Source organism: Pecten maximus, unplaced genomic scaffold (assembly GCF_902652985.1).
Source record: "Pecten maximus unplaced genomic scaffold, xPecMax1.1, whole genome shotgun sequence".
Taxonomy (NCBI): domain Eukaryota; kingdom Metazoa; phylum Mollusca; class Bivalvia; order Pectinida; family Pectinidae; genus Pecten; species Pecten maximus.
This window is the reverse complement of record NW_022982649.1, coordinates 24,727-50,304: the sequence shown is the minus strand read 5'-3', so window position 1 is coordinate 50,304 and position 25,578 is coordinate 24,727. Positions and strand designations below refer to the sequence as shown.

Genomic DNA, 25,578 nt, shown 5'->3' with positions numbered 1-25,578 from the left:
GATTCCGTTGTTATTTTTAGACGTAAACATTCACATAACGAATCTAGCTACAAACAAATACGGTACACAGACTACCCAAATTAAACAATTAGTTAACTTCGAAGACAAAGTATCACTAAATTAAATATCAAATAAACGGGGACTGTTCTCCGTGCATATTTACCGTCGTCTGTTTCATCAAACGTCAACAAACACTTTTACTTACCGTCAGCGTTAGACCTCCGAGGCTTCGGGAATTTGCTTGACATTCTGAACGCTGGGTTGATTTTTCGCATGCATGTTTGTGATCGCTACAAAGTATCTATATCCTGGAGCATTGCCTCTGATGTTGAAAAATAGCAATATATACTGGCAATAACAGTAAAATTCATCTGAACCCAGCTTACCGAGCAGTTCAATCAGGCAGGCGGCTTGCACAACACACTTGGTGACGTCACTGACGTCACATCCGGAATAGACTCGGCTCTGGAATGTGTTCTAGAATGTTCTAGAACATTCCATGACACGTCTGATAAATACGACCCTTTTTCAAAACCCTATTGTGGCCGTTTTATGACAGTTATCGAAAAACCAAAGATACTATTTTCTTCAGAATTACTTCTACTTGCTACATTTGGAGGGTCATTTCGTCAGATTTAAGATTAAACTCTCCAGGTCGAGTTATACAGTAACCAACAGTCAAAGTGTCGATTTTGGCCTGTTTGGCCCCAAATATCTCGACAACTAGATTTTTCCCAGATATACCGAATATGTCAGGACGTAGATCACACCGAGTTTTATAAATGTGGAAAGTTTCATTAAAAAATTAAGTAGCGTTTTATTTGCACCCAAAGCGCAGTAATACGCTGCTAAGTAGCCAAAAGTAGCCGTGTCTACATTCCGTTCCGTAAGGAACGATAACTCCGTTATCGCCTCCTTACTGCACTTCATTCCATATGATACTTATACATTACTTATAAACCCTAGCTACCATATTATATATATATATGCAGACGAGAAATGATGTGTTTTGTCGATCAATTTTCAGCTGGTTGTCATATCATACAATGGAAGCAACAGTGAATGAAAATGTGATAAGTTCTGATGGCAAAGCTAACGGAGATCATGTTGACGGATCTAATGGTGTCTCGCGAAAGAAAAGGTGATTTCATGTTACATTGATCTTATTATAATACTCAAATTATGTTGTAGGTTATAGAATTGAGTTCATGAGAATAATATGTGCATAGAATTAAAATGATAATAGTTTTAATTTATACTTGAAAATAAATATGAGTCAATAATACACCTTAAATTTAAATTGGTCAAATGTACTGTATTTATAAGATACATTTCATCACAACATGTATTGGATTTTGTATGTATAACAATTATACACTATCACCTTAACTCCTTAATTAGTCAAATGACCAGCAGAGCAGAGCATGTGTATAATATATGCTGAGATGTACATGTATATGCCATTGTGTCAAATAAGGTGTACGTATAATACATGCTGAGGTGTGATGAGGTGTACAAGATTGAAATCCAATTGATATTTCTATTTGTTTGCACTATATCAATCTGTAGACTGAGTTGGTAAACAGTCGTTTCCGCTAATCTGTATTTGATCAGTTTCCCTAATTATACAGCCATTATTAGTTCCGTACTGGTGAAACGGATGGAGTATAGTTTTCCTCTCCCTCCGTCTCATACATACATATATATGTTATTGTAACAAGTTTGTCATCAATGCTCTAGGTGCTTCATTCCTTGAGGGATTTTGATCAAAATTCAAACTGATAAAGGACCATAATATCTCTGATAAGTTCGAGTTTCCTAATAATCACTAATAGTCATGAACGACTGAGCAGATTTTAATCAAATTTGGTCTGAAGCAGCCTTGTGGAAAGGAGATTCAATTTTGTATAAATGGCTGGTTTAATTTGGGCCCTTAGGGGCTTGAGGGGCAGGGTCCAATAAGGGAAATATCACAAATTCTTCCTAGATCCTTCTGTAGGAAATAAAAGGTTTGGCCTGAAGCATCCTTGGATGAAGGGAAACCAATTTTGTTTTTATAAACAGAGGATCTGGTCTCCCAGGTACTTGAGGGGTGGGTTCAATAGGGGAAACATACCGATAGCAAATTCTTTAAAATCCAGATACTTCTGTAGGAATGAATGGATCTGATCCATACCGTATTTGACCTAATAAGGGCGCCCCTACCTTTTTTCAAGGAAATAAATCTTTGACTGAGTGTCAAAATGGTGTTCAAAAGTAAGAATTCATGTGAAATGTTTTGCTACTTTATGTTTTCAATTTTCTTAAGCAAATTAAGTAACTGGAACACAAGTTTTCGCCATATTTTGTCTATTCCTACAGTACAGGCTACAGATGACATGTCAGTGCAAAGAGCACCCGAAACTAAACACACATACAAATAATAACTTACCATCTTTTATTTGAAGATAGAGTAAAAGACTTCATTCTTGTTGATTAACAACTTTTGTACAGAACAGAAAGCTAGTTAAAGACATTGTAAATCAATTATTAGGTCAAAGATATGATCTGGGAAAAAATCACCTGTGTCTATAAATAGAACACAAAAAAAGTTCCATTTGAACATAAATGGTGGAACACACATTCTCTGGTCTAAAGATCAGTTCGCATGGTTTACAGGTTTACAGGAATATTCTAGTGATGTTTAAGCTTAATATATGATAATGAATAGATATCTTTATCTGGAATATTTTTATGACTGAATATTCTGCTATAAGGTATAGTCTGTTTCATAAAACTTCAGAATAACTAATCTTAATAAGGGCGCCCCACTGTCAATTACCCGCGCCCTGTGCCATTATTCGGTATTTGGTCTGAAGCATCCTTGAATAAAGGGGAACAATTTTGTATAAAATGGGGTCTGGCCCTCTTGGGGCCTGAGAGGCAGGGTCCAATTGTGGAAACTGCGTTTAATCCTTTAAGTTGCTTCTAGTCCATTCATATAATTTGCCTGGAGCATTAATGATTAATTGGGCAAATGGGATCTGATCCAATGTATATAAATGGATGGTGTGGCTCCCCTATAGGGCTGCAGGGGAAGGGTTCAATAGGAAAAATATATAGCAAAAAACTTTAAAATACCTTTTTCTTCTTTAAGAATTTAAAAGGATTTGGTCTACATTTGGTTTGAACCATTGTTGGGCGATCTAGATGCAGCTCAAAAAGTAGGAAAATAGTTGTAATATAGCTGATATGAGAGTATTTGACCATGGTTGCTTAAATATCTAGGTGAGCAAAGCATGCCCTGTGTGCCTCTTGTTGAAAAATCCTTTCAAAAATTTGTCAGTGCTCTAGCAGCTTAATTCATTTCTTTGGGGATTTAGATCAAACTTCACACAATCACAAATGATCATAATATCTTGGACAAGTTGGAGTTTCAGGGTTGTAAGGTCAAGGTCACTATTACTATTTTTTAGAAAATCTTTTGTCGGTATTCTTGTAGCTTCATTCCTGAAGGGACTTTGATAAAACTTTATACATTCATAAAGGACTATGGTATCTTGGACATCTTTGAGTTTCACAGTTGTTGGGACAATGTCAAGGTCACTATTGTTTTTAGAAAATCCTTCTCAGTGCTCTAGCATTTGAGTTTTAGGGTTGTTAGGTAAAGGTCACCATCATTGTCAGCACTCTAGAAACTTCATTCCTTGAAGGATTTGGATAAAACTTACACGTGTAAAGAACCATAGTCACTATTGCGGTCAGCAATACTTAAAGTAATACTCAGTATAATATGCTTGTATCTATTACAGACATGACGCTATTGGGGGTCAGCAATACTTAAAGTAATACCCAGTATAATATGCTTGTTGATCTATTACAGACATGACGAGGAACACTACCTTGATGCTATACAACAAATTTTGGACAATGGGACCCGTAAATCCAACAGAACAGGCACCGACGCACTTTCAATCTTTGGCATGCAGATGAGATACAATCTCAGAGAAGGTAAATTGTCTGCTTTTTAAGTTGTTAATAAGAACCAGAGACTAGAAAGTTTAGAACACAGAGCTCAGATAACAAGTCATGTAATAAATAGATGTTACACAACGAGTGGTTGTTGGATATGGAATTTATTTCACACTCGTAAGTTATTTTTAAAAAGTTACAAAAGACACGAGCTTTAGCGAGTGTTTTTTGCAACTTTTAAAAAATAACTTACGAGTGTTGAATCAAAGGGAAACGTGGCCAAGTATAATTTCGCGTATGCAAATAAAGTGTACCGGTGACGTCCGGGACTCGGTGATGTGACGTCATTAGATTATTGATGACGTCAATGACAATTGCAGCCTAGGCCAAAGTTCACCTTGTTAGCCAATCAAAATGCGTTTATACCACGTGTGGTATAAACAGATTGTTAATCAACAGCTGTAATGATTAACTGATGGTCTGAGAGTTGAATAACACAGGGTATTGTGGTAGAAATAAAAAAAATCATAATCAGTAATTAATTTATTTTTCATGTATTCTTTAATGACATCAGGTCAGTTTTAATTCATTTTATGATTATGCATGTACAATGTAATACATATCTTCCTTTTGTGTTGATAAAGATTTCCCCCTACTGACCACCAAACGTGTATTCTGGCGTGGAGTTGCAGAGGAGCTGATCTGGTTTATTCAGGGTTGTACCAATGGAAACAAGCTGAAGGAGAAAAAGATTCCCATCTGGGATGCTAATGGTTCCAAGGAGTTTCTAAGTAAACATGGCCTGGGTCACCGCGAGGAAGGTATGAATTATATCTTGTTATATTCAGGCTGATGCTGCACAAGCCATACGTTGTAATGATGTTTAAAAGTAGTTTTTAGCTCACCTGGACCGAAGGTCCGGTGAGCTTATGTCATGGCGCAGCGTCCGTCGTCCGTCCGTCAACATTTGCTTCAAATCGCTACTAGTCAAAAAGGCCTTATTGGATTTTGACCAAATTTGGCCAGAAACATCCTTGGCAGAAGGGAAACAGATTTTGCATAAATGGTGATTCTGACTCCCGAGGGGCCAAAGGAGCGGGGCCCAATAGGGGAAATAGAGGTAATTCCTTTAAATCGCTACTAGTCATGAAGTTATTAATGGATTTGAACCCAATTTGGTCTGAAACATCCTTGGGGGAAGGGGAACAGATTTTGCATAAATGGTGGCCCTGACCCCAAAGGGGCCAAAGGGGCGGGGCCCAATAGGGGAAATAGAGGTAATTCCTTTAAATCGCTACTAGTCATAAGGTTATGAATGGATTTGAACCCAATTTGGTCAGAAACATCCTTGGGGAAGGGGAACAGATTTTGCATAAATGGTGACTCTGACCCCAAAGGGGACAAATGGGCGGGGCCCAATAGGGGAAATAGAGGTAATTCCTTTAAATCGCTACTTGTCATAAATAATATACCACTGATCTCATTCCATAGGTGATCTAGGCCCTGTGTATGGTTTCCAATGGCGACACTTTGGAGCAGAGTATAAGGACATGCATGCGGACTACACTGGTCAAGGCGTGGACCAACTGAAGGATGTGATACATAAAATAAAGACCAATCCTGATGACCGACGTATTATCATGTCTGCCTGGAACCCTCCAGGTACTACACTTTGGCAGCTGTAACGAGACAGCTGTGTTTCAAAGGTTCTACGTGTATCGTGGCCAGTATATAAGTTTCTCTTTTGTGATAATTCTGAAACAATTAGTCTTGGATTTTGCCAGGCAAGGTTCATCTTCGCTAGCCAAGGCTTCTGATTACGTTACACTCCACGAACCCTTGGCGGATATAGTCGTCCGTTCTGGCCCTCTAGTGGAGATTCGAAATTACCACCCTTTATTCATGAAATTTTCGACCAATCAAAATGAGCGTTACCAATGTACTTCATCGGTGATGTTTACAGACACAAATGAAGGCTTGTGTCAATTTCGATGAGATGTTTGATCAATGACTTATTTAAATTGATCAAACACTGTGAATGTTTCCCCAATGATTGTACGTCTCTGTATATAGGTAAAATGCCATGACATAGTCGACAATGTAGTTCTGTACTGGGTGCCGCAGTTTTTGTTTAATGCGAAACCAAGCCTGAATGTAAAACGGGATTTGATTGGTTGCCCTGGGATTCCAGGGCGCGACGGTTTGAACACGACTATATCCGCCAAGGGTTCGTGGAGTGTAACGTAATCAGAAGCCTTGGCTACCGAAGATGGGCAAGGTTTGTTATCATTGTTTCTTAATGTGTGAGAAGGATATATCTGAAACTTTATCTGTATATATTTCCCTTGGTCCCAATTGTACCAATATTAAGACTGATTGGGAAAACAGAAACAGCCATCTTTGATATTGACAAAACAATCATGAAGCAAGTTATACCAACATCTATTTAAAACACTCTTGTTGGTCCGAATGGAATGGTCTGGGGTCTTACTGAGAGTCCCCAGAGAAACCCCATGTTGTTGGACAGGTGACCGCATACTTTCTCATACTTCATACACATGTATATAGTTTGTGGGGATGGCTTTGCATTTGGTTTGATCTGATCTGTGTGTGTATCCTGCAAAAATGTCTCTTTAAATGGACTTAATATATATTTATGACTGCTCTTTAATAGGAATTTATATGCTTTACTCTCTCGCTATTTTATAGCTTACTCATATCAATGTCTGTATCGTGTTTTATTTTCCAGATTTACCCAAAATGGCCCTTCCCCCATGTCATGCCTTTGTGCAGTTCTATGTTGCAAATGGAGAGCTGTCTTGTCAGTTGTATCAGCGGTCAGCAGATATGGTAAGCATCATTTTGTAAGGACTTCTTAGTTTATTATTTATTTATTTGTTCTGTGACTTCATATATTTATAGATCTCTTGATCAGATTTGTGGGACGCTGTATCAAATAAAAAAAATAAATGCATTGATATACCTTTGCCATATATTGCATTGATATCTTTATCCATAAAATATTGATCAGAATTTCTGCATGGTGTCATTCAATCATTAATAATGAAATGGGATACTGATATTAACTGTACATGGAATTTCTCAGACATGCTTTGTTAAATTTGGGTTTAAATCCATATCCGACAAAGTTGAGGTAGGGTCATTCATGTTTCACAATTTAGCTGAAGCAGGGTCATACATGTTTCACATGTTTTATTTGTCATTTTCAGGGTCTGGGAGTACCATTCAACATTGCTAGTTACGCTTTGTTGACCTACATGATTGCTCATGTGACCGACCTAAAGGTTTGTATGTATTTGTTAATCACTTACAACTCTGCTATAAGAGTTTGTTTGTGTTTTACGGCCCATAGACAACTAGGGTCATTTAGGGCCAACTGTACAAGGGATTTGGTATAGTATAGCTATAGAGTTTCTATTTCAATTAATTGTTAGTAGTTGCTGAATATTTTTTAAATCTATCATCTCCAAATCATTTAAGCATGGAAATTATGTGATACTTAGATATTGATAAGAATGCTTGAAGTGAAAAAAAAAATTTAAAGAAATGAAGCATACATGTACAATGTACTTATTTACTTGAGTAAATCCTTGTTTAATATAGAAGTACTGGGAAGTTTTGTCATTAAAGCTGACAGTGTAACATTTTATGTTGTTTTTTTACAGCCTGGTGATTTTGTACATACATTGGGAGATGCTCATGTATATGTGAACCATATTGAACCCTTGAAAGAACAGGTATTTTAAAGTTGTTTTAATTCCATGTAAACCTTAATTGCTGACTTGACATAAATATGTGTGTGATGTCGACTTTTCTAGTGAATATATATTTGAAAGTATTCTTGGTTCAGAACATCATCAGCGCATTTTAATATATGATTTTTGGTGTCTGTCTATTCTTAAGAACAGAATTTTTATAAAGTAGTCAAACATATAAGAGGCACAACTGTTATATGAAATATAGTATTATTGGGACAATTTTACTGCCATTGAACCCTATCTGTGGAGGAAGAATGTACTTCACAATCTTGATAAGTGTTTATTGTATTGAACGTACTGACGCAATCAGAAATCTGCATCTCGTGTTACAGTGGAAGTGATTGGCTGTACTTGAAGTAGGCGGAGTTCAAATTAAATGTTGACAATACCGCAAAATGAAAAACACATGATTTTGTATTCACACATATGCACATTGATCGAAATCGCAACAGATATAGGAATTAGGAATATCTGGTGGAACGATGATATTGACAGTGTTAGGAAGATCTGGTGGAACAAAGATATTGACAGTGTTAGGAAGATCTGGTGGAACAAAGATATTGACAGTGTTAGGAATGTCTGGTGGAACAAAGATATTGACAGTATTAGGAATGTCTGGTGGAACAAAGATATTGACAGCGTTAGGAATGTGGAACAAAGATATTGGCAGTGTGAGGAATGTCTGGTAGAACAAAGATATTGACAGTGTTAGGAATGTCTGGTGGAACAAAGATATTGACAGTGTTAGGAATGTCTGGTGGAACAAAGATATTGATAGTATTAGGAATGTCTGGCGGAACAAAGATATTGACAGTTAAGTATTAGGAATGTCTGGTGGAACAAAGATATTGACAGTGTTAGGAATGTCTGGTGGAACAAAGATATTGACAGTGTTAGGAATGTCTGGCGGACCAAAGATATTGATAGAGTTAGGAATGTCTGGTAGAACAAAGATATTGACAGTGTTAGGAATATCTGGTGGAACAAAGATATTGACAGTGTTAGGAATGTCTGGTGGAACAATGATATTGATAGTGTTAGGAATGTCTGGTGGAACAAAGATATTGACAGTTAAGTATTAGGAATGTCTGGTGGAACAATGATATTGACAGTGTTAGGAATGTCCGGTGGAACAAAGATATTGACAGTGTTAGGAATGTCCGGTGGAACGAAGATATCGACAGTGTTAGGAATGTCCGGTGGAACAAAGATATTGACAGTGTTAGGAATGTCTGGTGGAACAAAGATATTGATAGTGTTAGGAATGTCTGGTGGAACAAAGATATTGACAGTTAAGTATTAGGAATGTCTGGTGGAACAATGATATTGACAGTGTTAGGAATGTCCGGTGGAACAAAGATATTGACAGTGTTAGGAATGTCCGGTGGAACGAAGATATTGACAGTGTTAGGAATGTCCGGTGGAACAAAGATATTGACAGTGTTAGGAATGTCTGGTGGAACAAAGATATTGATAGTGTTAGGAATGTCTGGTGGAACACAGATATTGACAGTGTTAGGAAGATCTGGTGGAACAATGATATTGGCAGTGTTAGGAATGTCTGGTGGAACAAAGATATTGACAGTATTAGGAATGTCTGGTGGAACAAAGATATTGACAGTATTAGGAATGTCTGGTAGAACAAAGATATTGACAGTGTTAGGAATGTCTGGTGGAACAAAGATATTGATAGTGTTAGGAATATCTGGTGGAACAAAGATATTGATAGGCCTTTTTCGACCTGTGCTTTCAAATAGCATATCATGGTTTGAAGTCATATGTCGATATGGATTCGTAAGTGAGGATGTGTATTTTTTCCGTATATTTTCTGTATGGATTCGTAAGTGAGGATGGATGAATTGTTTCTGTCGTGTAAGGTAAGCTATACGAAAATATCTTATTTACGATATACACTAGTGTTTTCTCCGTATTGATTCGTTAGCTACATGTATATAGGTAATCATATATATATATAGAGAAATATATACAAGAACTGCTTCTTGTCTCTTTAATAATATTCTATGTATAGTTTGTTGGCTTAAAATACTTGCTGTATGTTGTTAACAGCTTTTATTTTCTCATGCAATAAGTCTTCTCTCTATTTTGTGCTATATAACCGAATTTGACATTCCGGCCTTTTTTCTTCTTTTTTTTTTTTTTTTGTTCTGCTTAGACTGCTTTTAAAATTCAGCATATTAACTTAGTCTTGATATTAATGCTATCTTAATATATACTTATATATATATATTAGTCTCGCTTGAAATGCAAATATAAATATAAATTAATTTTATTTTAGTTATTTATTTTCTCACCTTTTATATGTGCACTAGTATTAACCTTTACTATTTTATTATTGCTACATGTATAGTTTAAACACTTTCCGGATTTGTCCTTTCCGATCTGATTCAGTTAGATGTTTTACTTGATGCACATTGAGAAAGAGCTCTGTCAAGCGCTATATTGATATAGACTATGTATAAGTTTATAGTCTTTACTGTACTTCCGGTAATTTATTCGCTATGAGGTTATGGTGAGTAGCGGTCTAGTGTCTCTTGACTAAAGATATGCTTTTACTTCCACACTTTCTTTTCTATCTTTCTTTATCTGTATGGGGAGATTCAAATTTATTATTACTATGTCTCGACTATGATATAACATGAGTAGCATTTCCGTTTTTTCGGCAAACTGCCAGGGTCTTGGTGACAGAATCAAACGAAAGGATGTTTTCTCCTACATTAAAGACAAAAAATATCACATTTATTGCTTACAAGACACTCATTTCACATCACAACAGGAAGATTTAATCAGAAATGAATGGGGTTTTGAATGCTATTTCAGCTCTTTCTCGTCCAACTCTCGTGGTACCGCAATTCTTCTGAATAATAATTTTGAAAATAAGGTTTTCAAGGAAAAAAAAGATACAAACGGGAATTTTCTTGGAATTGATATAGAAATAGATGGTCACAGAACAACGCTTATTGCCCTTTACGGTCCTAATCGAGATACACCAGATTTTTTTAACCTCATCTTAGATACTGTCGATAGCTTTGGTAACGATAAGATAATTGTTTGTGGAGATTTTAACCTCGTTTTAAATCCTGATAAAGATTACGATAACTATCAAAATATTAATAATAGTGCAGCTCGAAGGAAAGTTTTAGAGATTATTGAAAATCTGTCTCTTGTTGACATTTATAGAGATAGCCACCCAGATACCAGAAGATTTACCTGGCGTAAAAGATATCCAAGAAAGCAAGCAAGACTAGATTTTTTTCTTATTTCTGATAATCTTGTTTCATCAGTATCACAATCTAATATTGAACCTGGTTACAAAACAGATCATTCGGCTCCATACATATCTCTAAATTTTAATGATTTTAAAAAAGGGAAGGGTCTTTGGAAATTTAATAATTCTCTGCTGTATGAAAAAGAATATTTGGAATTAGTAGAAAATGTTATAAAAAGTGTCAAATTGCAATACTCTCTTCCGGTTTATAACTTAACTGCTGCCCCAACTATTTCCAATAGCGAAATTCAATTTATTATTGATGATCAGCTATTCTTAGAAACTTTGTTAATGGAAATCAGAGGGCAAACTATATCTTATGCTTCATACAGGAAAAAACAGCAGAGCATTAGAGAAAAAGAACTGATAAGAGAAATAGAAACATTAGAAGCTAATTATGATCACAATAGAGAGGAATTAGAAGCAAAAGTAAAAGAGTTAGAAAGTATACGGATAAAAAAGATCAAAGGTAGTATAGTTAGGGCCAGGGCAAAATGGATAGAAGAAGGGGAAAAACCAACAGCATACTTCTTCAGTTTAGAGAACCGTAATTTTACTTCAAAAATTATTCCAAAACTACAGAAAAATGATAATATTATAACAGACCAAAAAGAAATTTTAAATGAAGTACACAATTTCTATGAGGATTTATACAGATTTAAGGAAGTTGAACATGTTAGTCTGGACAATTATCTACATGGTTGTAATATTCCAAAATTAGAGGAACATGAAGCCAATAGTATAGAAGGTATGATTACAGTAGATGAGGCAGGTATATTTCTAAAACATATGAAAAACAATAAAAGCCCTGGTTCAGATGGATATACTGCTGAATTTTTTAAATGCTTTTGGAAAGATCTAAAGGACTTTGTTGTTAGGTCTATCAACTATGGTTTCTCTATTGGTCAACTTTCAGTAACACAGAGACAAGGCATAATAACCTGTATTCCTAAGGGTAACAAACCTCGACATTTTATAAAAAATTGGAGACCTATTTCTCTTTTAAACATTTCATATAAAATAGCTTCTGGAATTATCTCCCAAAGAATAAGAAAATATTTAAACAAGTTAATTAATTGTGATCAAACCGGTTTTCTATCTGATCGCTATATAGGTGAGAATATCAGAACTCTATATGATGTGATGCAGTATACTGAAGAAGAAAATATTCCTGGAATGTTACTATCAATAGATTTTGAAAAAGCATTTGATTCTGTTTCATGGAATTTTATTGAGAAGGTCTTAAATATTTTTAATTTTGGAACTGACATCAAAAAGTGGGTCAAAACTTTGCATTGTGAAGTTTTTTCTTATGTAAATCAAGGTGGCAATATTTCTTCTGCTGTCAACATCAAACGTGGATGCAGACAAGGCGACCCGATCGCTGCATATATATTTATTCTCTGTGCTGAAGTTCTTGCTGCTAGATTAAGAAATAACAAAGATCTTAGAGGTATACAGGTAGATAATACAGATATTCTTAATTTACAATATGCTGATGATACCGGATTGTTGCTTGATGGTTCAGAAAAATCTTTAAAGGAATCTATTAATGAGCTAGACAATTTTTCTAAGATATCGGGGCTCAATATTAACACAGATAAAACACATGTTATTTGGTTTGGAAGCAAAAAATATAGTCAGGAAACTTTTTTGCCACAATTAGACTTACAGTGGGGTAAAAGCAGGTTCACATTTCTAGGAATAGACTTTTCTGTTGACCTAGCTGAAATGCCAAGGATGAACTTTGACAAAAAAATAGTAAAACTTAAATCTCTAATATCTTCTTGGAAAAAGCGGAATTTGACTCCTATTGGTAAAATTAATATTATAAAATCCCTATTAATCTCTCAGCTAAATTATCTTTTTATTACTCTGCCTAACCCACCTGAGAGATTCATAGTGCAATTAAATTCCATAATATTTGACTACCTTTGGAATGATAGGCCTCATAAAATAAAGAAAGATGTTGTTATCCAAAACTACTTAAATGGAGGCTTGAAAATGATAGATGTCCAGGCTTTCATAGATTCACTTAAGTTAGGTTGGGTACGTAGGATGTTTAAGTCTTCAGGCAAATGGGTTATCCTCCTAAAGACTATGATAGATTTTAAAAAGTTACAGTGCTGTGGGAATGCTTACATATCTGTATGTGAATCTAAGTGTTCTAATAAATTTTGGAAAGATGTTTTCAGAATATGGAAAAAATTGAGAAATTCTAGACTATTTAGGAAAAGGGCATTGGATCATGACTCTTTTTTGAAAACTCCATTATGGTATAATACAGATATAAAAGTTGGAAATAGCACCATCTTTTACAAAAACTGGTTTAATGTTGGAATTTATACAATTTCTGACTTGGTTAAAAATCATGGTAATCTAAGTTTCTATACAATTAATGAGTTTCTAGAAAAATTCAGAGCCAACACCAACTTTCTCCAATACCACGGACTGATATCTGCAGTTAGATCTTTTATGGATAATTATGTTTTAGAGCCTCCATTTGAAAATCCAGTTCAGCCATTTATACCTTTGCATTTAGAAATTTTCTATAAGAACCATAAAGGCTCAAAAGACTTTTATAATTGTCTCATCACACCAGCTTCTGTACCAACCGGTGTTAGGAAATGGCAGGAACAACATTTCTACTTTAATGAAGACAAATGGAAAAAAATCTTTAAAATTCCCTTTAATGTCTTCCGCAGTCCAAAGTTACAATGGTTTCAACTGAGAATTATTCACTATATCCTAGTCACAAATACTTTTCTTTTTAAAACACATATAATTGCTAGTCCTTTATGCACTTTCTGTTATAGTGAACCAGAGAAAGTAACGCATTTGCTCTGGGAATGTGTATGTGTACAAGAATTATTGCAGGAATTTGAAAACTTAGTTGATATATTGTTTATTGCTTTTTCTATGAACAAAGAATCTTTCTTATTTGGTTTATTATCTTCATATGCCAACCCTGTTGATAATGAAATCATTATTATAATTAAATATTATATCTATAAAACAAGATGTTTCAACAAAGCTTTAAATATAACAGCCCTTGTTAATGATATCAAGGATCATTTTACTGTTCAAAAATATATCAACAATGGAAATAATGTACACAAAAAATTGATTTTTGAAAATAATTGGAAGAAATGGATGCCATTATTGGAACTAAACTGAATATTTTCCTTCTGGCAGTGTCGAATCTATTTAATTTTGGTAAAGAAGTTTTTGAATTAAATTATTTCATTTTAATATATACATCTTTATTTTTGAATCTCCCTCCCCCTCTCCTCTCTCTTTCCCTTCTTTTCTCTGCCTTTTTTCTTCTTTGTTTTCATGTATAAATTAATTATGTGTGTATGAAAGTTTGTTGTGTGTGTATGTGTGTGAGTGTGTGTACGTGTGATGGTGTGTGCGCATGTGCTGTTTGTATGAACATGATGTTTACAAGTAATTTATAAGTGTGAATATGATGTTTGCTTTTCTCTCTTTGTTGTTGTATGCATACAGTATATATTTATATACCGTCTTTGTTTTCATGTACAAATTGAGTATGTATGTATGAGTATGTTTTGAAAGTTTGTGTGTGTGTGCTGTTCTGTGTGCATGTGCTGTCTGTATGAACATGATCTTTGTTTACATGTAATTTATTAGTGTCAATATGATGTTTTGCTTTTCTCGCTTTGCTTGTGTATGTATTATGTATACAGTATATATCAATATACCGTATACCGTACTATGTTAATATATCTCTGGATATAAGATTGGATGTGTGTAAATGTATGCAGTATGCAATATGCGTGGGAATTTTATATACAATATTTTGTCGATGTACGTGAGAGCAAGCAAATGATATATATAGATTAGTTTTTTGTGTATGTTTGTGTGTGAGTGTGTAAAGGAATAATTGTATTTTATGTATATTGATGAAAATCCTGAATAAAAAGATAATTACAAAAAAAAAAAAAGATATTGATAGTATTAGATGGAACAAAGATATTGATAGTGTTAGGAATATCTGGTGGAACAAAGATATTGATAGTGTTAGGAATATCTGGTGGAACAAAGATATTGATAGTATTAGATGGAACAAAGATATTGATAGTGTTAGGAATATTACCACCATGATCAAGCCCATTGATAGTTCTAGATCTGTTACCGTTGTGACTAAATCCACAATCTTTATCAGCATCGGTGTCGTCATTTAACTGATGTTTGATACAATATTGCGGTTTCTACCGCAAGAGGTGGGTGTTATTTAACTCCAAAGGCATCAGATAACCATTACAAGTGTTGAATAACATTCAGTTTATACCACGCGTGGAATAAACTCTTATTGCGCATTGATTGGTTGATACGGTAACCTTTTAATAGGACTATTTTTTAATTACTTGGTTCAATGAGTTTTGATTGGCTAACACTTGAAGTGTAATATCTACACATATGGATTAGCAAGTTACAAAAGACACCAGATTTTTAGCGAGTGTTTTTTTTTTGTAATTTTTGAAAAATAACTAACTCGAGTGAAATAAATACCATAGACAACAACCACTTGCTGTGTAACCTCTATTTACCTTGTGGCCATGGCTGTTCACATGTGTTTATATGTAATTTCAGTTAATTATCATAAAAAGGTTATCACGCATGTGTAATTAAGTTATTCAAGCCAAAAAGATGTGGTAGTCAGGAATAATCGTCATCTTGGCCTAATTTCTTTCAAATTATAAAAAAAAAAAAAAAAAAAATCCTATACTAAAGGAAGCCTCCTAGTACGGTAACCAAACAACCATCCGTATTTTGCATTCAGTTATGTGGATATCGTTATTTGTGCATATACCACTAGTTCAAATTCTTCCTACGTGGACAACCCCTGTACATGTAGCAAGAAACATGGCAGTCAACACGTCAATGTCATTGATAGACCTGAGGGCTATTCCAGTAAAATATCTTGTAATAGAAGTAACAGGAAACTCAACCATGGACAGAAGCGATTCATCCTGCGGTCAGGTAGATGTTTTAATGGAATAGCCCTGAAGCCCAGCCTATGTTATAAGCGAACTTTCATCGTCCACAGATAGTGTTCAATGGTAGTAAGATATAGAATAGTTGAGCTATTGAATCAAGGTCTAATACTGAAAACTTAAATGAAATCTTTTCCTTTTCAGCTGGCAAGGGAACCCAAACCATTCCCAAAACTTGTGATTAAAAGGAAAGTTGAAGACATTGATGACTTCAAATTTGAAGACTTGGAGATTGTGGACTATAAACATCACCCAAAAATTGCTATGGAGATGGCCGTGTAATTGGGACCAACTCTTTTATACGGAAAAGTGCAATTTAGTATGCTGTTTCAAAAGGTCTTCATTTGAAAATACCTGGATCAAGTGAAATTCAAATTCTCGTTGGTGCTGTTGTAAAACAACATTCCCAACCTACCAACCCAAACACAAAATAGGTTCCGACAAGTACACGTGCAGCTGTCCTTTGTGCTCAGCAAATACAATATCTTTATGATCTAAAACTGTATACTTATATTTAAATATATAACTTGTGTTTTATACCAGCCCACTTTGTACTGTCATCAGATGTTGGGCTCTACAAATCGCCCTTTGACTGGTTTGTCATCTATCCACCCGTAAACAATCTGTGTTATCGCTATTTCTAAGAAAGTACCTGAAGGACCTTTCTCAAATTTCATATGTAGGTTCCCTTTGATCCCTAGTTGTGCATGTTCATTCTTTGAGACTGATTGGATAACAAACTGGGCGAGAGGACACCATTTTGAATTTTGGTAGTTGAATTTCTTTTTACTGCTATTTCTCCAAACACTGGGATAATCCTTAAATTATGTATGTAAAGGTTCCCCTTACTCCCTGGTTGTGCATTATCAAATATTAGATTGATCAAATAAGGTCGGTAGCTGACAGGCTACTATCTTGGATTTTGATAATTAAAATTTGAAGCATTATTCCTCCAAATATTCGGAATAGAAATTTCTCAAATTACATTTAGGATTCCGGTAGTCCCTGGTTGTAAATTGATCAAATAAACAAATTGACCAACATGTGACCACCTTTGATTTTAACAGTTGAAGATTGTTATTTCCATTTCTTTGTTTCAAGTATTGATTACAGCTTGTTACCACTATTTCTGTTAAAATTCTTGATGGACCTTCCTCAGATTTAATATTCAGATTCTGCTTGTTTTCAAATCATTGAGAGAAAAGGGGTAAAAATGAGGAAATATCCTAGATCTTATAAAGGTCATTTATGTTTCCCAATAAAAATTTAAAACACTTTTGCATACAGATTATTTGGTTTCTTTTTTTCAAACAATCATCAATAGCATGCAAATGGTATTAATCCAGAGATGGATACTTTTTCCTGCCCTGTATCATTTGGCATTTATATATAAACTTAAATCAAATATTTACTGCAGTCACATGTTTGTTCAATTGTGCAGTGGTAACTGCATTTTATACAAGTTATTATTTGCCAAGGTGCAGCTATCAAAGATACCTGCTAGGGCAGTATGTGCACTATAACTAGTTAAAGATAATTAAAAACATTCCAAATATTTCTAAGGGCTACCCAAGTAGAATATATATCCAACGGGAGGACAAACTATGCATGGGAAGTGCTGTAGAAAATGTGACTTAGTACTGTTTCAATTAAATCGCTTACATGGATAAACCTGGTGTCCTCCTGTTGGGCAGATATTTACTGGAATAGCCTTAAATCTATGAAAGAAATGGTCAAAGACAATGCTATTGTCATCATGGTTTATTTTTCATTCTTATGTCATTCATTCAGCATGCCACATTTCATCCTTCATAAATAATGTCTCATGGCCATAATAAACTGTACAACACGAAGACGATTCAACCAGCATTAACAACATGCCTGATAGGTCCTATATAAACATGTCAACTACGTCGCCACAATCGCATACAAATCAGGTGACTGGCACTTTAAATATGTGTTCACTGTACAAACTTCTACCGAATTTATCCAACAGCAGCCCATGGCAGTTATTAAACATTCCCATATATGATAGAATTGCTAACAAATGTCTTTCATTGTCTCTTGACTTTCAACATGATGTTGGTCCTCAAGTTGGCTTAGTGTGGGATTAATACAGTAGCACTGCATGGCTTTGGGAACATTAAGCATCATTCCTAAAATCAATCTTTCAAACTGAATCAAGATAATTATAATATTAAGTGTGTATCTCCTAAAATGGCATTAACAACAATCAACTGTGAAAATCAGCAAAGAATACTAATTCATTGATGTAAGTATCTTTTCTTGAGCTTAACTACAACTTGGGATTTACTAGAAGACAGTTTTAAAGTATGTAGTAAGTAAGATTATATGTATTTTCATTTCAAAATATTTTATCAAGTAAAAGCACATAAGAACTGGAAGCTTAAAGAGGCTTGCCCGCAGAGAGATCAGAAAAATTGACAAATAGAAAAAGATTTTTTACACATGACAGATTGTTGGAATTGTTGAGTTTTTCATTTTATTTTCCTTATAAAAAGCTGAAAAGTGATATTAAAACCTCATTTTTTAAATATTATTTATTTAATCGCAACCCGCAATAAGTCCCCGCTATAAAGTGGAGTCTAATTTGATTGACACATCAAAGAAACAAGCACGTGCACAGTGCCGCACAGTGATAACTTCAAAGGCAGCGGCGATTTACAAAGAAGATTTGCCGTTATATTCCATACATTTCCCTCTCAGGTTGAGTTTTAAAACGTCTTTTAAATACATATTCTGTAATTGTTTTCAAGAAATAAAGTCGGAAAGCCTCTAATTTTGTCACATAGAAACGTGTACTGAAGTTTATTTAGTGATCGGAGATGTGCCGTTTACCGGTCCGTCTGCGGGTAAGCCTCTTTAAAACATCTGGTATCGACAAAAGAACAGTGTTATATATATGCAAAATGCTCACGTGTGTTCCTGTGGAAAAATATGCTATATGTAAGCTGTGTAGAAAACCGTTTAATGACACTTTAAGACATTTTGTTACAGACTGTACCAATACCTTTACGCTAAGGGATACATTTTTAACAGAAGTGGTTGATTATTATGGAGTGCATCATTATCTGATAATCTCTAATCTGTCAGAAGAGCTCCTGCTTCAGACAATATTCAAAGGGAAAATCTCAGACTTTGAATTTGACAGTGATGTTTTAACTGAAGAGTTTACCAAAGACTGTGTGTACCTACTAAAGAAAGCAGCTGAAATTTACTTCCGCGCCTAAGTGATGTGGAATAAGATATGTTACTCAGAATGAGTCAAATGGAACAGATCAGATGTGATTCTTAATCACTATGTGCAGTTAACGGTATAATTCAATGTAATTATGTCCATTTCAATTTAACTTCTTTTTCTTTTCTTCCTTTTGTTCTCTCAATTTTTTAGGAATAAAGAATGATGATGATGATGATGATCCCTCCACAAGCCATGACACTGCAACCACCAAGAGAACGTCGTCCTACGACGCCGATATCTCAGAAACTCTCTCGTACACGACGATACATCCTGCTACGGCCGTAACTGCTATCTAAGTGGATTCTTGACTCATATTTGAACATAATACCCGTCAATTGGCGTTGTGTGTGTCGTATATTCCTACAACACCACACTTATCCTGCTTGACTGTTGATTACTTTAATGCTGAGATAGAAAATTTCCACTTGCATAAAAAAAAAATCAAAATCATAACCTAACCGATTTACCCCGTATGATTCACGGTAAAATGTAAATGAACTGCAGCGACGACAACAGGCATACATGGATGGGTAGTGTCAGAGACCTATATACTACATCTTCGCTAGCCAAGGCTTCTGATTACGTTACACTCCACGAACGAGTGTAACGTAATCAGAAGCCTTGGCTAGCGAAGATGTATATACTAGGGATTTAGTATATAGGTCTCTGGTAGTGTAAAATTCATATTTAATATATCAATTTTACTTTATTTCATATGGTATTGATTGACTATGACGATATTTTACCTGTGTTTTTAGTCCAGACTATCGGTGGCCTAGATCAGGATAAGCGGGAAACGACCAACCCTCTTTATATATTTTTCTTATCTTAATATATATATCACTGTTTACACACAATTGGATATGGCAAAAGATTTTTAACAACTTATAAAATCCCTTTCCATAAATTCATATTACAAAGATAGTGATAGCGACACATTATACTGATGATTACAAAGAAAGAACAAGCAAAGAAAGTGCTAATACAATATCCTCTATATATTATATTTCATCATTACGTATACATTTCTTACTTACATGTATATTTCATCATCACGTATACCGTAGTTATATTCAATATTTATTATGATATATATTTCTTAGCTCTTACATATACCAATAGTAATTTGTATAAAGTTACACGTATATTTCATCATTACGTATACCGTAGTTATATTCAATATTTATTATGAGATATATTTCCTAGTTCTTACATATACCAATAGTAATTTGTATAAAGTTACATGTATATTTCATCATTACGTATACCGTAGTTATATTCAATATTTATTATGATATATATTTCTTAGCTCTTACATATACCAATAGTAATTTGTATAAAGTTACACGTATATTTCATCATTACGTATACCGTAGTTATATTCAATATTTATTATGAGATATATTTCTTAGTTCTTACATATACCAGAGACATATATACAGAGAGATAAGTAACATCGCTATTTCCCCGTACACGTAGTGGCTCCCTTTATTCGTGACCACTCAAGCATATCCCTTATCGAGAGCGCCCTGTCCCCTATCAAACACACGCGAGCACAGGTAAATCGGGCTTTGCGCATGTGTGTATCGATGTACTGGAACTTATTCGACATGTTCTGGTTAATCCGCCATTACGTCAGGCCAAAACATCGTCATTTTAAATACACACAAAGCACATCGTTTTATTTTGGCCACTACAAAAGTTACCACATTAACCAAAAACTATCAAACTTATGGGATATAGTCTTATTGATCATGCACATTGTTGTCATTTATCCGTATTTTCGAAAATCCATTGGGTCCTATTCGACATGTCCAAGTTTGTAATTAGCCGCCATTACGTCAGACCAAAACATCGTCAATTTTAAACGCACACAAAAAGCACATCGTTTTATCTAGGCCACTAAAAAAGTTACCACATTAACCAAAAACTATCATACTTATGGAATGTGGTCTTGATTAGCATGCACATTGTTGTCATTTATCCGTATTCTCGAAAACCCCATAGGGACTTTTCGAAAATTGGAGATTCCCGCCGATCTTTCCTGCGTTGTGCTTGACTTTCATACTCAAAATACAAACACTTGGACAGCAAATTGTGATATATTTCATATTGATGACACTTCTGCACTTTGATATTAATAAAATTAACGCACATAATTGGATCTTGGTGATGATTTCAAATAGAAATTATCGATAATTATGTGTCTGGTTTTCAAGTTTTCTCCAATATGGCGTCTAGTGAGGACTGAACCGAGCGACCGCAAAGGATTGTGGGAAGGTCAGGGGCCACTATGTAAACACCAGGGCAAATAGAGAGCTGCCAATCTCTCTGTATATATGTCTCTGCATATACCAATAGTAATTTATATAAAGTTGCATGTATATTTCATCATTACGTATATATTTCTGAGTTTCTGCGAGATATATTTTATAAGTATGCTATAACTTTTATACATAGTTAATTGATTTGTATAAAGTATTCATATATATTTTTTCATACTTTTCTTATATATCGTATATGTTTCTGAGTTATTACAAAATTCCGGTGTTATATTCGATATCTAATGCGAGATATATTTTATAAGTATACGTATACCTTATATATATATATAGTTAATTAAAGTAGTTAGATATATTTCTCATAATTATATACGTATATTTGATGATAGTAGTTATGCATACTTTAGACATATTTTAGTTTAAACCTGAGCTTGAACGTCTCTGTTTAAACTATGTTAAAACTGTACGGTGTCATTATGAAATTATTGAACTTAGTTGAAACGTAATATTTATGAAATTATTGAACTTAGTTGAAACGTTGTAATAATTAAGAAATTATTGAACTTAGTTGATATTATTTTCAGAGTGAAACGTGTATATACCGGTAGAACTGTGAAATAATTGTTAAAAAAGTGTTTGAAGTATTTTATATTAATATCAGTATAACTATAAAAGTATAAATACAGTTAAGAAATGTATCATATTCACCAAAATAAAGTCAGATTTGTATATGCTTTTGTACATTGTTGTAAATATATATATGTTTTTGTACATTGTTGTAAATATGTTTTCTGTACACCGGTAAATTTGTGAAGAGAAAGAAGTTAAAAGTTGAAAATATAATAACAAACTACATGTATTATGAATTAATAAATAAATAATATATATCTCATCTACTGAATTTTCTTGTCTTTTCTTTTCTGTAGTTTTCTTTGTTATACCAGAGACTTGTATATCAGGTTTATACACAGGGACGTTTTATACAATATCCTCCCCCCTCTGTTTCATTGATTAACTCACTGAAAGTCATTTCATCATAAAAAAATATCAAAAACTTAGTTAAACTTATCATATACGAGGCAAAAGATGATTTCACGGATCCAATCAACAACACCGCGAAAACAACAAGATTCCGATTAAGGGGCGACAACCTGTACTGAATAAAATTTTAAAATTATTATATGTGTTTACATAAATATTTTTATATATATATATATGTATGTAACACCAGAAAAGATCAAAAACACAATATGGGGGGTCGAAACGACTAAGGGGCCGGAACGACTACGGACGGACCGGTTAGGGGCCGGAACGACTAAGGGGCCGGACTGGTAGAGGCCGGAACGCTTGTACCGCTACGGACGGAACGACTAAGGGGCCGGACTGGTAGAGGCCGGAACGACTTGTACCGGGAAGAAAGACATATCTAGAAATCTAAGATCAAGATGAAGGATACTACATAAGGTTATATCATAAAACAATGTTCTAAACGATCTACACAATATCTATCTCTAAATACAATTAAAAACTTATACATGGCGTATTCTTACACATCCAATACATTATAAACGTCACTAATCCATTGTCCACTAAAACACATACATGTACCATAATTCCTTCATCGGATCACATGCATGAGCTAATTACAATACAATAGACCGTAGATAATCCGGACACTGTTGGTCCCAGCAGATTCAGATTCAGATTCTTTATTTGCTTAAGTTTTACAACTTATCACAATAACACAAGACATGATACATTATATACAAAGGCAAACATAACAGTACAAGTATCTACCTGGCACACAACTTTCACCATACGCCTCTCGCCCATTCAATCTATTTGAAATTAGATGTAAATAGCACAAACCGTCTGGATTACGAGTTTTCCGGATTGCTGAATTTCGTGGACTTTGTGAATAAATTTGTCGAGAACGCGATATTTCCCTTGATTGCATACACATGGAAACGTTTAATTGACAACTCATAAATAATTTGGTATGTTTTTGTGAATATCAATTTTACATGTTTCTTTTTTTATTATTGTTTTGGTTTACGTTTCATTCATTCTACAATTTTAAATAAACGAAATTTAAAGAGGAACATTTTAAATCAATCAGTTAGGGTTAGGACTAGTCATGGTGACCTTCAAACAGTACACAGTCCCGTCCCGCTACTGTACGTACAATCTGATTTTTACGTAATCATAACCCTGCAGAATGTAAAAATGGCACAAAGGTGTTTTGTGATGTTTATATAGGTTAACAACTTAAATTCGTTCCGTATATCACTTCAGATCAATAATAATCTTATCTTGGTTGCGTATGTTTTTATGGGCTCGTTCTAACTACGGAATAGCATTTGTTGATACCCTAGTTATCAGTTGCTTAAGGTTTGAAACAAAAACAGGGCCAGTCTATAATCCGTTCATTAAAATCGCAGTAGAGAAAAACAAAGTACCGTTACAAAAACTGAGCTGCACAGGTAAATGCCTGGGGCTAAGACCTCGCAGCGGTTGCTTTGACAACGTGTAAGGCGGGCAAGCTGATCAGTTGTCGACACGGGTGACTGACCCAAACTTTTCTCCACGTGGTTGAAAATCGTCCGGATTAAAATTGGAAGTAAGAAATGTGTGATTCCATAGTGATCAATAAAATCTGAAATCTGTAAATGTTTAAAATAAATGCTTAAAACGTCAATAAATTAAATGAACTTGGACCTAGACAGTAGTGAATAGTATATACTAGCTGTCCAATCGGAGAGTAATATACTGTACAATGCATGCAGAACATGCGGTATTTGTTAATGGACATCTGCATTTTCTGAAAACGGAATCTAATATTTTTATTATGAATCAAACTGAATTAACCTGTTCACGTTTTGGGTAATACATCTGACAGGGAACTTGAAACTGGCCATGGTGTGTGTGGATCTTTTAAACTATTAACTTTCCTTTAAATCAATGAACATTATTATTGTTTACAACTCTGTTGATAAAATGACTGATAAAATAAAAGAAAAAAGACCATATTTGATAGACCAAAAAAAAAAGACTATTGGTATTGGCAACAAACTAAGGTAGACTAGAGCTACAAGTTGGATTAGAGACTCCACTTTGTTATATTTGTGCACAGAGTCGTGTAACGGAGGCATAAGTAAAAATTGGTCATCAGGTGTGTCAATCGGAACACCTGGTGAGGTCCCTCTGCATTTCAATTATATAGGTTATCCACAGGGGTCTATTTACAGCATTGATTTCAGTATGTTTTTAATATTGTTTTTCTTAGCCAAAATTTGAAAAAAAAGATATTTCAAAGTAAAGTTTGCAATGCAGATATAACCATTTATGCATATTTCATTATGGGGAAGTTATTTCAGTGTTTAATTAAATTATTATTCAAATTATTACAGCCTATAACTAATAGGTTTAAATTAAAGTTTAAATATCCTTTTATATGGATTTGCTTTAATATTTTTGTTATAATAAAGAAACGATACTGGGCCATGCATGAACTTACCCTATTGGAAAGATAGGCACATAGAAATGATTGTCAACACAATAAGTATAAATCAATATCATCAGTTTTATGAACAGTAAGTGTGTTTTGTATCACGGTCTATCTATTTTCCCTTTGAAGTTGCGTGTACAATAAATCCCAATGCCCGGTTAAGAGGCGGAGCTTAGTTGTCCAATAACTTCCCATACTAGGAAGTTTTTGTATACCAAAGTGTACACTAACTTCCCAAATTTGGATGTTATTGGACACCGAAGGTATAAGAACCATTAGTTTCCGTAATTTTCAATTTTAATGAAACAAAAACGTCAAGGCATACAATCATTTCCAATTTGTCTATGCAAAAAGTAAAGGTTAGTTCTATTTAATGTAATTATTAAACTTCAGTGTCCTCATGTCAATCCGATCACTGAAAATTAAAGCTGAAGGCTGTTTCCTCTATATATTTCCTCTATATATATACGATTCCCTGTTCACAAATTT

At 34.4% G+C, this 25,578-nt stretch overlaps 1 protein-coding gene across 1 annotated transcript; it reads left to right on the top strand.

The window, feature by feature from the left end:
• The first annotated feature begins 975 nt into the window (after nucleotides 1-975).
• Nucleotides 976-17,317, top strand: LOC117320698 (thymidylate synthase-like). Its single transcript, XM_033875211.1, has 8 exons — nucleotides 976-1,141; nucleotides 3,863-3,990; nucleotides 4,596-4,772; nucleotides 5,443-5,613; nucleotides 6,701-6,801; nucleotides 7,182-7,256; nucleotides 7,638-7,709; nucleotides 16,182-17,317. The coding sequence occupies exons 1-8, from the start codon at nucleotides 987-989 to the stop codon at nucleotides 16,317-16,319; spliced, it is 1,017 nt and encodes a 338-aa protein (XP_033731102.1). The 5' UTR covers nucleotides 976-986; the 3' UTR covers nucleotides 16,320-17,317.
• The last annotated feature ends 8,261 nt before the right edge of the window (nucleotides 17,318-25,578 follow it).